This window comes from Coregonus clupeaformis, chromosome 15, assembly GCF_020615455.1.
Source record: "Coregonus clupeaformis isolate EN_2021a chromosome 15, ASM2061545v1, whole genome shotgun sequence".
Classification (NCBI taxonomy): domain Eukaryota; kingdom Metazoa; phylum Chordata; class Actinopteri; order Salmoniformes; family Salmonidae; genus Coregonus; species Coregonus clupeaformis.
Window position 1 is genome coordinate 44,585,151 of NC_059206.1, and position 19,313 is coordinate 44,604,463.

The following is a 19,313-nucleotide window of genomic DNA, read 5'->3' on the forward strand; positions in this document are numbered from 1 at the left end:
AACTTGACACATCTGTGGCATTGTGTTGTGTGACAACTGCATATTTTAGTGACCTTTTATTGTCCCCAGCACAAGGTGCACCTGTGTAATGATCATGCTGTTTAATGAGCTTCTAGATGTGCCACCCCTGTCAGGTGGATGGATTATCTTGGCAAAGGATAATGAGAAGCTTTTTGTGTGTATGGAACATTTCTGGAATCTTTTTTTCCCGCTCATGAAACATGGGACCAACATTTTACATGTTGCGTTTTTATAATTTTGTTCATGATAGTTTCAGGCGTTTCTTTTACACCTGCTATAGTAGGTAACACAAGGAAGACCGTGTCCAGCAGATGGAGCCATTCCCTCTTTTTGTAGAGTCCATCCAGCATCCATCTATTTTTATACATGTCCTGTTTATGTAATGCTTTATATCCCACATCCAAGGTCGGTACAACCCAATGATTTATATATACACTAGTGCCTCCATCTTGGCACTCCCCCACCATCGTAAAAACTAGTTTGGAAGCTATAGAAATGCATTTATAAATGTCTACATTTGCCACATTTAATCAATTACAGACACCTTAATGCATACTTTTAAATTATATTTAGTGAGCTAAACATACAAATTTAAAAACATTTTCCGTAAAAGTATCATTTATTTTGCGATGACTAATGTTGATGTCCCCACTACAATAAATAAATACTTAAACATGTAATTCTGTCCTTGAAACATTACTTTGAAGTACTGTAGAATTCCATTCATTCCTATGGAGGACTGCTCTTATTGGGGAGTGCCAATATGGCCGACATGTGGCTTCACAGCCTCTCAATGTCCAACGCATAGCATCAGCAATCCAGGGTTTATATACATCATTGGTACAACCCAGATGTTTTGACACATTTTTCTATAGTATAAACCTGTCATAACACCTGCATGGACAGTTTAAAATGAATGCTATACAGCCAGATTGCGGATTCTGGTAAAGTATAATCTCTGGGGGTAGATATACAGTGGGGGAAAAAAGTATTTAGTCAGCCACCAATTGTGCAAGTTCTCCCACTTAAAAAGATGAGAGAGGCCTGTAATTTTCATCATAGGTACACGTCAACTATGACAGACAAAATGAGAATTTTTTTTCCAGAAAATCACATTGTAGGATTTTTAATGAATTTATTTGCAAATTATGGTGGAAAATAAGTATTTGGTCAATAACAAAAGTTTCTCAATACTTTGTTGTATACCGTTTGTTGGCAATGACACAGGTCAAACGTTTTCTGTAAGTCTTCACAAGGTTTTCACACACTGTTGCTGGTATTTTGGCCCATTCCTCCATGCAGATCTCCTCTAGAGCAGTGATGTTTTGGGGCTGTCGCTGGGCAACACGGACTTTCAACTCCCTCCAAAGATTTTCTATGGGGTTGAGATCTGGAGACTGACTAGGCCACTCCAGGACCTTGAAATGCTTCTTACGAAGCCACTCCTTCGTTGCCCGGGCAGTGTGTTTGGGATCATTGTCATGCTGAAAGACCCAGCCACGTTTCATCTTCAATGCCCTTGCTGATGGAAGGAGGTTTTCACTCAAAATCTCATGATACATGGCCCCATTCATTCTTTCCTTTACACGGATCAGTCATCCTAGTCCCTTTGCAGAAAAACAGCCCCACAGCATGATGTTTCCACCCCCATGCTTCACAGTAGGTATGGTGTTCTTTGGATGCAACTCAGCATTCTTTGTCCTCCAAACACGACGAGTTGAGTTTTTAACAAAAAGTTCTATTTTGGTTTCATCTGACCATATGACATTCTCCCAATCCTCTTCTGGATCATCCAAATGCACTCTAGCAAACTTCAGACGGGCCTGGACATGTACTGGCTTAAGCAGGGGGACACATCTTCCACTGCAGTATTTGAGTCCCTGGCGGCGTAGTGTGTTACTGATGGTAGGCTTTGTTACTTTGGTCCCAGCTCTCTGCAGGTTATTCACTAGGTCCCCCTGTGTGGTTCTGGGATTTTCGCTCACCGTTCTTGTGATCATTTTGACCCCACAGGGTGTGATCTTGCGTGGAGCCCCAGATCGAGGGAGATTATCAGTGGTCTTGTATGTCTTCCATTTCCTAATAATTGCTCCCACAGTTGATTTCTTCAAACCAAGCTGCTTACCTATTGCAGATTCAGTCTTCCCAGCCTGGTGCAGGTCTACAATTTTGTTTCTGGTGTCCTTTGACAGCTCTTTGGTCTTGGCCATAGTGGAGTTTGGAGTGTGACTGTTTGAGGTTGTGGACAGGTGTCTTTTATACTGATAACAAGTTCAAACAGGTGCCAATAATACAGGTAACGAGTGGAGGACAGAGGAGCCTCTTAAAGAAGAAGTTACAGGTCTGTGAGAGCCAGAAATCTTGCTTGTTTGTAGGTGACCAAATACTTATTTTCCACCATAATTTGCAAACAAATTCATTAGAAATCCTACAATGTGATTTTCTGGATTTTTTTTCCTCAATTTGTCTGTCATAGTTGACGTGTACCTATGATGAAAATTACAGGCCTCTCTCATCTTTTTAAGTGGGAGAACTTGCACAATTGGTGGCTGACTAAATACTTTTTTTCCCCACTGTAGATCATGAGCAATTTTATTGCGGATGTTGTGATTGTGTCCAAAGAATAACAGATGAGTTCAAGAAGACTAGAATGTGGTCCTGACAGACAATTCAATCGTATGTTAGCAGAACAAGTATGTTAGCATGGAAAGATGGAGCCAGTTTTGGTACTGCCTGCAGAGATGAGACATGTGCTTTGGCCTACATGTTGACGATGATAGCAGCCTTTTCCAGGAAGTTGATTGACACCTTTATTTGAGTGACTCCAATATGACCATGTGACTGATAAAAAGTTCTTACACAACATACAAAGTAAATTCCCTCTTTGATGAGTCACATCATAACACTGGGTCTGGCTATGATCCTGTCTGTTCATTCTGGGTCGCCTGTGTTGGTTTTCAATCATGACATTTCATGATGTCTGTACATTCCATTCCTGTTTCAGGGAACAGAGAAAATAAAAAGATCATGGTGTAGCATTGCCTACACAGAAGGTCCCCAACGTCCCGTTCATACCACAGTGACTAGACCAGGGGTGTCAAACGTCCGGCCCGCGGGCCGGATCAGGCCCGCAAACGGGTTTAATCCGGCCCGCGAGATGATTTTGAAAAAAATAATATATATATATATATATATATATATATATAATAATTTTGTAAAGTATAAAAATGCGCTGCAATTTTTCAATAAAATAAACTGCTGTTCCAATTGCGTCCACTGGATGGCGCAATAGCAATTGTGTTAAGCAAGCAAACTGTTTATACCGGGGCAGAGCAAGTAGGTCAAGCACGTGCAGCCAATGAGCTACTTTGTTTTTCCCGCAATATTTATTACGGCTTCTACTTTTAACATTATGTGCTTTGGCACCCTCACTGCCCCAATATGTCTCTGTCAAAAAAGAGAAAAGTGGACGCAGAGTGTTCCAAGAAAAATGGTCATCCTATTTATTCACGGAATTGAATGGGAAAGCTGTATGTTTGGTGTGTTCAGAGCATGTTGCAGTGCTGAAAGAATATAACCTTCGTCGCCACTATGTGAGTCTTCATGCCGACAAATATTACAACTTTCAAGGACAGCGGAGATGAGAGAAGGTGAATGAACTGTTGGCGGGTCTGAAGAAACAGCAGTCTGTGTTTACTCACAGCCGACACATCAGTGACGCTGCAGTGAAAGCTAGCTACCTCATTGCTAATGAAATCCCAATGGCTTCAAAACCATTTAGTGAGGGTGAATTTGTAAAAACATGCATGATGAAGGCAGCGGAGATTGTGTGCCCTGAAAAGCGGCAGGCTTTTGCAAATATCAGCCTGACAAGAAACACAGTTGCAGACAGGATTTCCGATCTTTCAGTGGATTTGGACAGCCAGTTGAAGCAAAAAGTAAAGCCATTTATTGCGTTTTCGGTTGTAATTGATGAAAGCACGGACATTACAGATGTTGCACAACTGGCCATTTTCATCCGCGGAGTTGATGACACATTGACCGTCACCGAGGAGTTCGTGGAGTTGGTGCCGATGACAGATACAACGACAGCAGCTGATATTTTTACCGCACTCGTCGGCGCGCTGGACAGGGTCGGAGTGGACTGGTCCCGCGCTGTCAGCCTGGCTACAGATGGTGCGCCCTCAATGATCGGGAAAAAAGCAGGCGTTGTGACAAAGTTCAGAGAGAAAGTGCAATCTGCAAATGGAGGACGTGATTTTTTGACTTTTCACTGTATTTTGCACCAGGAGGCTTTGTGTTGCAAGTCATTAAAGATGGATAACGTCATGAAGGTGGTCATCCAAACTGTTAATTTCATCCGATCCAGAAGCCTGAATCACCGTCAGTTTGACAGCCTTCTCAGAGAGAAAGACCACATCTATGGCCTGCCATACCACACTGAGGTAAGATGGTTAAGCCGAGGTGCTGTGCTGAGGCGTTTCTTTGATTTACGAGAAGAAATTGAACAGTTCATGGAAGAAAAGGGCAAACCAGTGTTAGAATTTCATTCCGCAGAATGGATGCAGGACCTTGCATTTATGGTGGATGTTACAGAGCACCTGAATAACTTGAACAAACAGCTGCAAGGGCGCAACAAAGTTGTCACGCAGTATTATGACAGCATACGTTCTTTCAAGTTGAAGCTGTCATTGTGGGAGACGCAACTTGCCGGTGGTGATGCAGCTCACTTCCCCTGTCTGAAAAATGTGTGCGCGACCCAACATGTGGCAGACATGAAGCGGTTCAAAGATAAAATAACGGGACTGTTACGGGAGTTTGAGCAACGCTTTCAGATTTATGTTTATATGTTTTTATGTTGATGTGCTATTGTTTTTAATTGATTTTATTTTATTTGTATATTTAACCTATTCTTGACTCTGTGGTTCTTGCACTTGTTTGGGGAACAGGATTTCATTATTTTTATCTACATTTCTGCCTGAGAAATGACACCCTGATATAGTTATGTGATCTGTGAAACAGTTCTGTTAATCACTGAGGCATTGTGTGTTTGTGTGTTCTTTTTCTTTAGAATTTTCAAATAATTTTGTTGATTAATAGTGATGTTGTGCTTGTACTATTTTGGACACACTGTCCTCAGGCTCCAGCTTTATGTTGTATGTTGATCGTATTAAAACAAAGAAAACAATCTGAAGTTGTTGTTTTTAAGTTATATATACCATGATTTTTCCGGTCCGGCCCACTTGGGAATAGATTTTCCTCCATGTGGCCCCTGAGCTAAAATTAGTTTGACACCCCTGGACTAGACACTCGCAAACATGTAGTCATGCCCATAGAAAAGTCCTGCCATTTGCTTGCGGTGTTATATACAGTACTTTTGGAGCCATGTACAGTGGGGAAAAAAAGTATTTAGTCAGCCACCAATTGTGCAAGTTCTCCCACTTAAAAAGATGAGAGAGGCCTGTAATTTTCATCATAGGTACACGTCAACTATGACAGACAAAATGAGAGAAAACAAATCCAGAGAATCACATTGTAGGATTTTTAATGAATTTATTTGCAAATTATGGTGGAAAACAAGTATTTGGTCAATAACAAAAGTTTCTCAATACCTTGTTATATACCCTTTGTTGGCAATGACACAGGTCAAACGTTTTCTGTAAGTCTTCACAAGGGTTTCACACACTGTTGCTGGTATTTTGGCCCATTCCTCCATGCAGATCTCCTCTAGAGCAGTGATGTTTTGGGGCTGTCGCTGGGCAACACGGACTTTCAACTCCCTCCAAAGATTTTCTATGGGGTTGAGATCTGGAGACTGGCTAGGCCACTCCAGGACCTTGAAATGCTTCTTACGAAGCCACTCCTTCGTTGCCCGGGCGGTGTGTTTGGGATCATTGTCACGCTGAAAGACCCTCTCTGCAGGTCATTCACTAGGTCCCCCGTGTGGTTCTGGGATTTTTGCTCACCGTTCTTGTGATCATTTTGACCCCACAGTTGATTGTCTTCCATTTCCTAATAATTGCTCCCACAGTTGATTTCTTCAAACCAAGCTGCTTACCTATTGCAGATTCAGTCTTCCCAGCCTGGTGCAGGTCTACAATTTTGTTTCTGGTGTCCTTTGACAGCTCTTTGGTCTTGGCCATAGTGGAGTTTGGAGTGTGACTGTTTGAGGTTGTGGACAGGTGTCTTTTATACTGATAACAAGTTCAAACAGGTGCCATTAATACAGGTAACGAGTGGAGGACAGAGGAGCCTCTTAAAGAAGAAGTTACAGGTCTGTGACAGCCAGAAATCTTGCTTGTTTGTAGGTGACCAAATACTTATTTTCCACCATAATTTGCAAATAAATTCATTAAAAATCCTACATTGTGATTTTCTGGAATTTTTTTTCTCAATTTGTCTGTCATAGTTGACGTGTACCTATGATGAAAATTACAGACAAAGGGTAGTACAGAAAGTGTCCATGTCCACATATGTTATTGCTGTATATTCATATTTCTAAGGAGGTAGGTAAAGAGCCACAGCCGGGTCTCAGTTCCTGGTAAGGTCAGGCAAGTTTCTGTGGAACTAGGGCAGGGAGAGACGTGGAGTTCAACATCAAATTAAAACCATATTTAGGTAACAACTTATGTTTGTTACTGAGACCAAGGTGTCCAATTAGGTCATACTGATATTTAGGCGTTATCACTAGGTTTTCTGCTTTGCTTAGCAGAAAATATTTGCTTTTTTCCTCAACTCGTAAATGTTTTTCCAACGATGTAATGGCTACAAGATGTTAATGCTTTCATAGGGTGTCTCTATGGTAACCACTGTCTCCCAAGAGGATTCTGGGACAGGATTGAGTTGGTGGTTGCTTCTCAAGGCCTGGTATTCAGACACAGACCAAGCTCCAGGGAGATGTTTAAACAGGCAGTCAAAACGTAATTCTAGTCCCCTTCCCACAACTAGGCCCCATCCTTTTTCCACAGTAAAACTTATAGAATTAAATAATGATGTATAGGCGCCTATGCATGCAGCAATGCACGCAGTCATGTCTTGAAAGCATGTTGGAGCCTCTATCAATGCGTTCATTATGATCTACCTTTCACAACAAGGCAGCTGGTCTGTGTGGACATACAGTATTATTTCAAGTGATCTGCCAATCTTACAATGTTACTTACTTACTTACTGTGTTACTTATTTATGTTTAATAACAACTTATTTTCAGGACCTTGCTGCTCCTAAATGTGTCTTTGCTTTGTCTGTGACTCCTGATAGCAAAGGGAGAGATGTTCCTGTCTAAGCAGGTCACATCATGGATTCTGGACGACCGGTACCAACAGTCTGGATTCAATTAAACACCATATGATCTTCTGTAGCCTTTACAGCTGCCTCAAAGTCTACCATTCCCCCAACAAACTGCACACACACAACTGTAGCACATGTGTCAGACAGCCACAGGGCGCTCTACACAGACCCCAGACTGTTCCACCATCAATACGCCACACCTCTTGTTTGTCTGTGGTCCTGTCGTGGCTTCACAGTTCTGGGCAGTGGGATCAACTATCCAACTTAAAACATTTAGTAGATGTAGGAGATGCAAAATCGAGATTTTGGGGTGTTTGGTTTATTCAATATGAACAAAATAGGAAATGAGTAAAATAACGAGGGTTGGTAAATAAGTATTCTGATGTCTTAGCACTTTTACTAATATATTGATTTTAAAAGTAACTAAAGTGAAGGAATATAAAAAGTTAAAATATAAAGAATACTGCATTGTATCATAACATTTCTCAAGATCAAAAACATCCACCGAAGGGAAAAGATTCCATCGTTATTCAATTTGGTGCAAAATACAATGAAACGTGTTCAATAAATTCTTTCAAGCATCACAACATGTGCGTCATTGTTTTCCCAGAATTGAGAAACATCAAGACTGGCCATGCTAATTTGCAGCCTTTGGTGGCATCACTGCAACCTTTGGAGTAGTAGTCTGTATTTTTGAGTCTACATTACCTTCCTTGCGCTTTTTTCGAGGAGGCTTTTTCATTGGGGTCTTATTTTTGGGCTCTCCCTTATCTGATCTGCTTTCAGAGTTGTTAGAGTCTTGTTTCTCTGGGCTTTTGGCTTCTTTAGATGGAGTATCTGGCAGAGGCTTCTGTGAGCTGGCGGATGTGGGAAGCAAAGCCTTTCCAGCTCCAGGCTGGGTGCCCGAGGTCTTTTGGGGCGGGGTGGGCTTCTTTCTCTGGGCCTGGAAGTGAGACAGGCTCTCCTCACAGCTGCCGGCCTCACTCCTGTTCAGGCTCTGAGTCTTCTCCTTCAGCTGAGCAGTTAAGAGGGAGGCTACCTCAGAGTGTATGTTCGGTTGGTTAACCTCCCTGTTTAGGGATAAGCTGGGGCTCTTCTCTGGGGACTCTTTGGGGATTGCAGTTTTCCGGAAGTTGCCCATTTTCCTGAGGACACTCTGCACTGCCCCGTTGATGTGCTCTATCTGCAACCGACCTGGTCTGCTTTTATTTGGCTTCTTCTCACCTATGGAGCTGGCCCCATCTGTACCTGCAGACTCGGGGGCGTTGGGAGTTTGATGCTTGCTGGCTTTCTTTCTGGAACAAATGTTATCCTCAGCCACAGTCTCTTCCTGACTTATCTGATTCTGATTTGGCCCAGGAGATGCATGGATCCAGGAGAGCTTGGGCTTGGTGGAGGGGTCTGGTGGCTGTGGTTTAACCCTCTCAGCAGCTATAGGCTTCCCGTTATCTTTGACATTGTTTGACCCTCTATTGTTCTCTGGCTCCTTGCTGGACTGCTGGGGTGGCTGAGGGGCAGAGGCCCTGAGGCGGAGGGTGCTGGTGGCTGACTCTGTGCCACTGCAGGAGCCCTCACTCTCTGATAACTTCTGGAGTGGCAGCTCACTGGTGTTAACTGAGGCCTGCTCAGTCATATCCATGTCCTCCGGCAACGTGTCTACCTCAGGGATATCATTATCAGCTAGTACTGTAGTCTCTGTTGTGTTGATTCTGTCCCATTTCTTTTTGTTCTCTTCTTAGAGAGAGAGGGGGGAGGAGAGAGGAGAGGGAGAGAGAGGGGAGAGAGGAGAGGGGAGAGAGGAGAGGGAGAGAGAGGGGAGAGAGGAGAGGGAGAGAGAGGGGAGAGAGGAGAGGGAGAGAGAGGGAGGGGGGAGAGAGAGAGAGAGGGGGGGAGAGAGAGAGAGAGAGGGGGGAGAGAGAGAGAGGGTGGAGAGAGAGAGAGGGGGAGAGAGAGAGAGGGGGAGAGAGAGAGAGGGGAGGGGGGAGAGAGAGGGAGAGAGAGAGCGGGGGAGGGGAGGGAGGGGAGAGGAGAGGGGAGGAGGGGGAGGGGGAGAGAGAGAGGGGGAGAGGGGGGGAGGGGGAGGGGGAGGGGGGGAAGAGATTCAAACGTCAATTTTTATTCAATTAAATAAAAAATAAGCAGAATCAGACTCCCTTTCAGTTCTAAAGATGTTGAGGAAATAAATACACATGCTTTGGGAATGTTTTAAATGCTGGATTTCCTATTAGTAACATTTTCCTGTTGATGCTTACTTTTGAAACTTTAATTGGATGATATGGCAGCAGATTAGGCAGTGTATTTAGGGCAGATCAGTATAATTATGATCTGTCAAGAACTGTAGTTTACGCAGTCATACCCTCTGGATCTTACACAGGATATGACACAGGATATGACTATGCAGCAGTTGTTTGGACAAAAATCAAGTCATTGCAGAAAATCGGTGAATCATACAAAAAAAACATTGTGTGCAATCAAGGACTCAACATCACCTCATAATGTTCTGTCATTCCAAAATGCTATCTTGTTTTTGGAATGACATTCCCATCATTATCGGAGCTGAATGTGAAAAATGTAACCTTCATTCACATATTTTCTTCATGATGAGTTCAACAATAATTTGCCTTAACAAATTCCCATCACCTGCAGAAATTAAGGTTCTATGATAGACAGGTGTGACTGTCACAGACAGAACAGACAGAGGGTTTTTTAATGCAGCACTCACTATCATGCAGGATTGACAGGGAAGATTTAGTCTGGGACACTCACCGTCAGGCACAGCATAGACATGTCCATCCTCTGTGGTCTCTACGGAAGAGAAGGAGGCTCGGGATGACCCGGAGGGGGTGGGTTGCTCCACTGCAGAGGGGGGCTCAATGAAACTACAGTTGAAAGTATTCTCAGGGTCATGGTGGGACACTGTGGAGAACAGAAACAGAGCAAGCACTTAGCCTCTTACCGTTAGAACCTACATTCACTAAAGCTTTGAACTTATTTGTTGACAACAATAATCATTCACTGCATTTTGTCCCTTCAAATAAATTGTTTTACACCTGGGACCAGCCCAAACGTTCTCCCTTCTGTCCCACCAGCCCCACTGCCCCTGTTCCAGTAGAGAGACATTGCAGGTTAGGATAATTTTTGCCACTTCCTGTCGGTGGTCCAGAGGGGCCCTCGATGGAATGTAGGGAAATGGGGAGGGTGAAAAGGGGGGAAGCAGGACGCTGTTTAAGTATGGTTTTAAACAGACGCTGAGTTCACTGTCACAGCCATTCAGAGAGCAAGCAAAGCAAAAAACCAAGGAGCAGGGATGCTACTTTGATTTTGGAGAGAACTGTCTTTGGGTATTGGGCTGGTTTATCATCAATCATGAGAACATGGTGAAAACATACATTAACATTCATAGAGTTTGTGCAGGTAGGACCTACCAACAACTTTGGGTAGCTTCTGCCGTCTCAGTGGGATACGAGGAAGTTTAGAGCTGATTCGTGTGAACCCTCCACATAGTCTTCTTTTGGACATTTTCTCAGGGCTAAACGCAATCAACAGAGAAACAAAATAAGCTGTGAAGTATAAGTTTAACTCCAACCAATGTGACAATATATGTATGATGTACTGTGCCCAATACAAACAACAATCATTCTTACTCATTCTGTTTGTTCTGTCTGCAGACACAGCAGCAACACAGCAAGGAGAGGAGCAGGAGGAGGAGACAGGTGACCAGCACCCCTGCTGCCATCACACCCATCCTCTGGTTAGGCTCTGTTCAAAGAGCAGAGGTCATACATCTGTCTCACTTGCCACAGAATAGACTCTATTTTAAAAAGAAATCTCTGCCATGTGTGTTTTTATGGCAGACATACAGTTGAAGTCGGAAGTTTACATACACTTAGGTTGGAGGCATTAAAACTCTTGTTAACAAACTATTTATTTGAATTTTTTATTTAACCTTTATTTAACCAGGTAAGCCAGTTGAGAACAAGTTCTCATTTACAACTGCGACCTGGCCAAGATAAAGCAAAGCAGTGCGATAAAAACAACAACACAGAGTTACATATGGGGTAAACAAAACATAAAGTCAAAAATACAACAGAAAAAAAAAATATATATATATACTATCGTTTTGGCAAGTCGGTTAGGACATCTACTTTGTGCATGACACAAGTAATTTTTCCAACAATTGTTTACAGACAGATTATTTCACTTATAATTCACTGTATCACAATTCCAGTGGGTCAGAAGTTTACATACAATACACTAAGTTGACTGTGCCTTTTAAACAGCATGGAAAATTCCAGAAAATGATGTCATGGCTTTAGAAGCTTCTGATAGGCTAATTGGCATCATTTGAGTCAATTGGAGGTGTACCTGTGGATGTATTTCAAGGCCTACCTTCAAACTCAGTGCCTCTTTGCTTGACATCATGGGAAAATCAAAAGAAATCAGCCAAGACCTCAGAAGAAAATGGTAGACCTCCACAAGTCTGGATCATCCTTGGGAGTAATTTCCAAACGCCTGAAGGTACCACGTTTATCTGTACAAACAATAGTACGCAAGTATAAACACCATGGGACCACGCAGCCGTCATACCGCTCAGGAAGGAGACGCGTTCTGTCTCCTAGAGATGAACGTACTTTGGTACGAAAAGTGCAAATCAATCCCAGAACAACAGCAAAGGACCTTGTGAAGATGCTGGAGGAAACAGGTACAAAAGTATTTATATCCACAGTAAAACGAGTCCTATATCGACATAACCTGAAAGGCCGCTCAGCAAGGAAGAAGCCACTTCTCCAAAACCGCCATAAAAAAGCCAGACTACAGTTTGCAACTGCACATGGGGACAAAGATTGTACTTGTTGGAGAAATGTCCTCTGGTCCGATGAAACAAAAATAGAACTGATTGGCCATAATGACCATCGTTATGTTTGGAGGAAAAAGGGGGTTGCTTGCAAGCCGAAGAACACCATCCCAACCGTGAAGCACAGGGGTGGCAGCATCATGCTGTGGGGGTGCTTTGCTGCAGGAGGGACTGGTGCACTTCACAAAATAAATGGCATCATGAGGAAGGAAAATTATGTGGATATATTGAAGCAACATCTCAAGACATTAGTCAGGAAGTTAAAGCTTGGTCGCAAATGGGTCTTCCAGATGGACAATGATCCCAAGCATACTTCCAAAGTTGTGGCAAAATGACATAAGGACAACAAAGTCAAGGTATTGGAGTGGCCATCACAAAGCCCTGACCTCAATCCTATAGAGCATTTGTGGGCAGAACTGAAAAAGCATGTGCGAGCAAGGAGGCCTACAAACCTGACTCAGTTACACCAGCTCTGTCAGGAGGAATGGGCCAAAATTCACCCAAATTATTGTGGGAAGCTTGTGGAAGGCTACCCAACACATTTGACCCAAGTTAAACAATTTAAAGGCAATGCTACCAAATACTAATTGAGTGTATGTAAACTTCTGACCCACTGGGAATGTGATGAAAGAAATAAAAGCTGAAATAAATCATTCCCTCTACTATTATTCTGACATTTCACATTCTTAAAATAAAGTTGTGATCCTAACTGACCTAAGACAGGGAATTTGTACTAGGATTAAATGTCAGGAATTGTGAAAAATGTAGTTTAAATGTATTTGGCTAAGGTGTATGTAAACTTCCGACTTCAAATGCATGTTACCAATAAGCTCTCTGGAAAAATAATACATTACACGTTTTCTCCCTCATCACATTAGATAAGTCTGTTTTAGGAAAGGTTCTTACGTAGGTTACATGCTCCAGTCACTATGTTGCAGTTGTTGTCATGGCAGGAACAGGTCTGGGTACAGTTAAGCCCATACTGACCCGCTGAACAGGTCACATTACAGCTGCATAGGAAAGAGTGGCACATTTATTTGCCTGAGATTTCAAAATTGGTCTCGACACCATCCATATTACATTCTCTATTTATTACATTCAATTACATTTTTGCATGTAAAATGTTTTGCACTCACTAGGCACCAGAGAAGCCGGGATCACAGAGACAATTTCCTGTGGCGAAGTGACACATCCCATTGAAGCAGCTGTTGCAGTCATTGACACAGTTCTCTCCATAGGTTCCATTTGGGCACTTGACCTCACATCTGTGAAGACACAAATGGTTGAAGATCACACACAAACTTAGAGGTGATATAATTATATTTTATTTTCTTATCTATATTTGATTAGAGATGACGAATGTGATCGGAAGCTCATAATCATATTCCTACCGATCACCCATCCAACCAGGGTTGCAGTGGGGGCATTTGCCATTGATGCGGTTGCAGAAGTGTCCGTCTTTGCAGGATGAGCAAACTTCCTTGCAGTTTTCACCAAAGAACCCAGGGGTACACATCTGGTCACACCTGGTGCCATTCCAACCGCTTTCACATGCGATGCAACGTCCCTCTGCCACCTTGCAGGGCTGCTGGCCTTTACAGCGACCACACCTGGAAGAACGGTAAGACCAAGTCCTCAGTAACATTGTAACAAAACATGAATAGCATGGACTAACTAAATTCATTACAGTCACATTCATGCTAGAATAGTGTTTCCAAATGGTTGGTTCCCTCTTCTAGATCCTTTCAACCGATGCTAGTTTCCTTGTGGCTAGAAACTGGCTTGTGACAAGATATTATTTTTGTTTGCCAACAGCTTCAGTTGGCCAAACTCTTTAGGTGTGTCACAGCTCAAAACAGTTTGTAAACCACATTAGATTAGCCAGCTTCACCACATGGTTACCACAATGGGCACCGTACAGCAGACTGAAAGAGCAAAGACGTATGTCTTATCCAGCTAAATAACCTATGTGGCTACCAGAGTGGTTCCAAGTAAGTCATATTTGTCCAACACAGCTGTCACACACCTGTTTCTGCAATTTTGTCCGTAGAATCCAGCTGGACACGGCTCCCTACAGAATTTCCCTCTGAATCCTGGCCTGCAGGTGCACGATCCATCCGCCTGGTTACAGCGTCCATGGACACACTGGCACATGCGCTCGCAGTGAATACCCCACAGACGATCTCGACACTTGCAGCGGCCGGTGAGCTGGTCACACGGAGAGCCGTTGCAGACACACTGGGCACCGCAGCTCCTCCCATACCAGCCGGGGTTGCAGTGGCACTGACCTGTCCCCACGTCACACACAGAGTTGACGCTGCAGTAACAGTTGTTGGAGCACTGAGGGCCCCAGAAGCCTGCGTAGCACGTACAAGCACCTGTCTCCTGGTTGCATTGGCCCTTCTGGCAGCCGCAGGCTCGCTCACAGTTTGGCCCCCAGCGATTAGGGTTACAGGTGCAGGCCCCAGTGACATCATCGCACCTCCCGTTGGGATGGCAATCACACTTACCCTTGCAGTCAGGCCCCCAGAACTCAGACGGACATTCTACAGGGAGGATGAAAGGAAAATATGTGTCAACAATGAGATCATTTGTGCACTAAGTTCTCTGGACGTAGGCTACGTAGTTCTGAGAAGTAGGCTACCTGGACTGGCTGTATGTGAAAATGACTGCAGTGTTAACACACTGACATTACCTTTCACAGGAATTTATGCTTTAAATAAATGGCAAAATTACATTTAAAGGGGCAATCTGCAATTGCTACATCCATTTTTCTTTACGTATAAATTAATTATGTGTACCCATTGATTCTTGAAGTATATAACTAATTAATGCCTCATGAGCTTAGTTCAACTGTCGTACCCCATCAGAACCCAAAATATAAGCCTATTTTACTCCAATGTTTGTAAACAAAGTAAATGTTAACAAACACTATATAGCCTCAAAACACGATTTAAACTATAATTTTGATATCATGGATGGTTAGTACTTGCATCCATAGCTATGTCTATGAATTTGAGAGTGGTTACATTTCTCCTGCCCCATCCCTCAGCTTTTACCCTTAACAGGGACAGGGAGGTCACTTTGTTTCAACTGCTGATTGCTGCTTTAAGGATAGCTGTGAGTGAGGAACAGGGAACTAACTTACTTGTATCACAAGTGGCTCCAAAATAACCATGACGACAGCGGCATTCGTTGGGTCGCACACAAACTTCATTCTCTTTGCAGGTGAAGTTACCCTCACAAATTGCTGAAGAAAAACCATTGGGCAAGTTAGTTCGCAATAAATAATTGTGCTTTTAGAAATGAAAGGGAAAAATGGCTTGGGAGTCTACTCCCAATTATCTGATTCAGGTTTGTGGAATGGGATAATAGAGGCTTTCCAGTACTCACGTATTAAGCACTCATCTCCTTGCTGTGCCCAGCCACTACAGCATTGGAGCCTGTCAGATCTGGGAGGGGGAAAAAAACATTTGTTATTATGGAAATCATCTGTATTTGATTTATAGAAACTAACGTAATTGAACTCCTTCCATCCAAACTAATATTATGATCACATTTCAGTCATGACAAATGGACTAATACATTTAAATCCTGAACATTATCCTAATCACATTCAGATGCAAATCGGTCAATGCATTCATAATGCAGGGAATTACTGGCACAACGAACCAGTGTAGCAGTAGACTAAATAAGCAGAGATCTGAGGAAGGTTATCTGTGTATAGAAGGGCTTGGGTATTCAGAAAATCTCAAACTTTAACATATCTAAAACAATTGAATGCATGTTTATCTACCTTCACTGACATGAATCAGGCTACTGTAATAGTTTTGTCCATCAATTTCAAGCCTAAAACTTTTTTTAACCTGGCACACAATGACTTACCCAGCTTTGCATACATTTCTACCTCTGGGATTTAGTTCTTGGCTGTAAGTCCAACAACAGAAGACACGTAGAAGCACAATGACTAAGACATATCTCGTTGTTTCCATGTTGTGATGAACAGCATCCCTCCAAGGGCTTTCCAGTGGAAATATGTCTGACTTTCTTCCAAAAAGCACATAAAATATTTTCCTGTGTTGTCCAAAAAGTTACCCATCCAGAGGGTGGCGTTATACAGTAGTAAATGAAGTTGCCTACCGGTAGGTTGTTAGCCTAAAGTCTGTTCTGCAAATTCAGTATGAAGAGGTAATGGCAACAAGTTGTAAACCTCCCTGGGACCTCCCCACAGAACCAACATCACCACAGACTGCAGAAAACTCCCCACCCCCAGTAAAACCGACTACCATATGAAAACATTATCAGTTACAGAGCAGATTTAGCACTTAGTCAATGGCTCCCTCTGTTGTTGACAATAGGAAGCTGCACATAGTGCCTCACAGTACACACACACTCTCTCTCTACAGATGGACTATCTAAATTAAGTGTTACCGAACAATTTGAGAGAGAGAACTTGACACAAAGGACATGATTCTGTTCTGTTGGATATGCTTTATGTATTTTCGGTGTCTATTATGGTCGGATGAATGACAACTAGTTCAACATTTCTTCAGGCCATGCAGGCATATGTATTGACTTGGGTGAAGTGTTATCTTCTCAAACAGAAGCTGAACATAAAACCTTTATGACTGCATGGTTGTAAAACTCTGGCTCTCAGACAGTATTAAGGTGTAGGATAAGCTCATCGATTGCTGTATTTTCAGACAGAAGCCATCAGGCAAACACACTAGCACACCTTGCCAATAGGCTTAACCCACTGAGGTGATAGTATAATGCTAGTCTGGATATATATATACACACACACACACAATATATATATATATATATATATATATATATATATATATATATATATATATATATATATATATATATATATATATATGTGTATATGTGTGTATATATATATATATATATATATATATACATATATATATATATGTGTGTGTGTGTATTGTGATGTCACAAGAGGCTGTGTCCTGGAGGGACGTTACATCCCCCTGAGATGGCTGCAAACCCAGACAGCTATGGCTCCATCTGCTGGTATGGTCGGGAACTCCAACCCTCTATGGCCAATCTTCCCACGCAGCTGAAACCAATCAGGAGCTGATGAGCTGAAGGTTTGGGAAGGGAAGAGACACACTGAGGGAGTGTTTGGGGGGTGAAGAGACACAGTCTCCAAGCTGGGCTCTCTGGAGGACAAGAGTGCTGCACGTCCACTTCCATGAGGAATATAAGGATTTGGAGATACTTACCTTTGGGAAATACTCACCTTTGGATATATGCACCTGTGGAAATACGTGTGGGACATTTGGAAGGACGTTTTGCTGGGTTGGCCACTAGCTGCAACGTGGAAGACAGTAAGACTGGGGAAAAGTTATTTGAGCAAGGGAGAGTTATGATTTTGGATGTGGAAGAGACATCCCTGAACTGTTAACCCTTAAGAGCCACCAGAGAACAGTATTGTGTTATACTTTCGTTAGTTTCCCCAGACCTTTAATAAAATCCTTGTTTTGGTTGAACCTGGTCTCCTTGCACTACTTGAGCAATCCCGCTGAAAGCTGTGTAGCCTCTCGTGACGTCACAGTATATATATATATACATGTATATATATATACATGTATATATATATACATCATTTACATTTACATTTTATATATATATATATATATATATATATATATATATACACAGTGAGGGAAAAATGTATTTGATCCCCTGCTGATTTTGTACGTTTGCCCACTGAGAAAGACATGATCAGTCTATAATTTTAATGGTAGGTTTATTTGAACAGTGAGAGACAGAATAACAACAAAATGATCAAGAAAAAACGCATGTCAAAAATGTTATAAATTGATTTGCATTTTAATGAGGGAAATAAGTATTTGACCCCCTCTCAATCAGAAAGATTTCTGGCTCCCAGGTGTCTTTTATACAGGCAACGAGCTGAGATTAGGCTATATATATATATATATGTATATGTATATGTGTGTGTATTATATATATATATATATATATATATATATATATATATATATATATATATATATATATATATATACAGCTCTGGAAAAAATTAAGAGACCACTGCAAATTTTCCTTAAATCAGCATCTCTACATGTATGACAGCCATTCCATTCCAGTGTCTGTTGAATTCCAAAAAATAAATAAATAAAATTCCAACACAGGCACACCTCATTCTACTGAATTAGGTACTGATTAGGTGATCACCTGAACCAAATGTTATTTAATGAGGAAAATTATAAAAACCACTGCTGTGGTCATCACTCTCCTCTTGCAATAGGACCAGCTGGATGGCAAAAACAGTGCTAATAGTACCTCAAAAGTAATATTAATCATAAAATAACTATTGACCTTGCCGAAAGTTTTGAGTGAGGAAAAGAAGGGTTCAATTCTGGCTTTACTGGCAGAGGGATACAGTGAGCGTCAGGTTGCTTCTATCCTTAAAATGTCAAAGACGGCGGTTCATAAGAACAAGGTCAAGCAGCAGCCATTGGGGACAACAAAGCTACAGCCCGGCAGAGGGCGAAAACGACTCTCTACTGACCGGGATGACCGCCAACTCATTCGAATGTCACTCAACAACCGTAGGATGACATCAAGTGACCTACAAAAAGAATGCAAACGGCAGCTGGGGTGAAGTGCACGACGAGGACGGTTCGAAACAGGCTCCTAGGGGCAGGGCTGAAGTCGTGCAAAGCTAGAAAAAAGCCCTTCATCAATGAGAAGCAAAGAAGAGCCAGGCTGAGGTTTGCAAAAGACCATAATGATCGGACCGTAGAGGACTGGAGTAAGGTCATCTTCTCTGATGAGTCAAATTTTCAGCGTTGCCCAACACCTCGTCGTCTAATGGTTAGATGGAGACCTGGAGAGGCCTGCAAGCCACAGTGTCTCGCACCCACTGTGAAATTTGGTGGAGGATCGGTGATGATCTAGGGGTGCTTCAGCAAGGCTGGAATCAGGCAGATTTGTCTTTGTGAAGGACGCATGCCACGTACAAGGTTGTCCTGGAAGAAAACTTGCTTCCTTTTGCTCTGATATTGTTCCCCAACTCTGAGGATTGGTTTTTCCAGCAGGACAATGCTCCATGCCACAAAGCCAGGTCAATCAAGGTGTGGATGGAGGACCA

At 42.4% G+C, this 19,313-nt stretch overlaps 1 protein-coding gene and 1 long non-coding RNA gene across 3 annotated transcripts; one reads left to right on the forward strand and one right to left on the reverse strand.

The window, feature by feature from the left end:
• Positions 1-6,464: 6,464 nt before the first annotated feature.
• LOC121582344 (scavenger receptor class F member 2) lies at positions 6,465-16,378 on the reverse strand. 2 transcript variants are annotated; one of them, XM_041898070.1, is made up of 11 exons: positions 16,049-16,378; positions 15,557-15,615; positions 15,312-15,413; positions 14,190-14,709; positions 13,555-13,773; positions 13,300-13,428; positions 13,070-13,173; positions 10,953-11,067; positions 10,734-10,837; positions 10,075-10,224; positions 6,465-9,039 (listed from the first exon to the last, which is right to left on the reverse strand). In XM_041898070.1, exons 1-11 carry the CDS (start codon positions 16,153-16,155, stop codon positions 7,946-7,948), a joined length of 2,703 nt encoding a protein of 900 aa, XP_041754004.1. In that variant the 5' UTR covers positions 16,156-16,378; the 3' UTR covers positions 6,465-7,945. The 2 variants fall into 2 exon arrangements, with proteins under 2 accessions (XP_041754004.1, XP_041754003.1); XM_041898069.1 differs by having other exon boundaries at positions 6,465-9,042.
• LOC121582346 lies at positions 10,976-13,662 on the forward strand. Its single transcript, XR_006003347.1, has 3 exons — positions 10,976-11,021; positions 13,402-13,471; positions 13,574-13,662. It is a non-coding gene; the product is annotated as an uncharacterized LOC121582346 (long non-coding RNA).
• Positions 16,379-19,313: the final 2,935 nt, after the last annotated feature.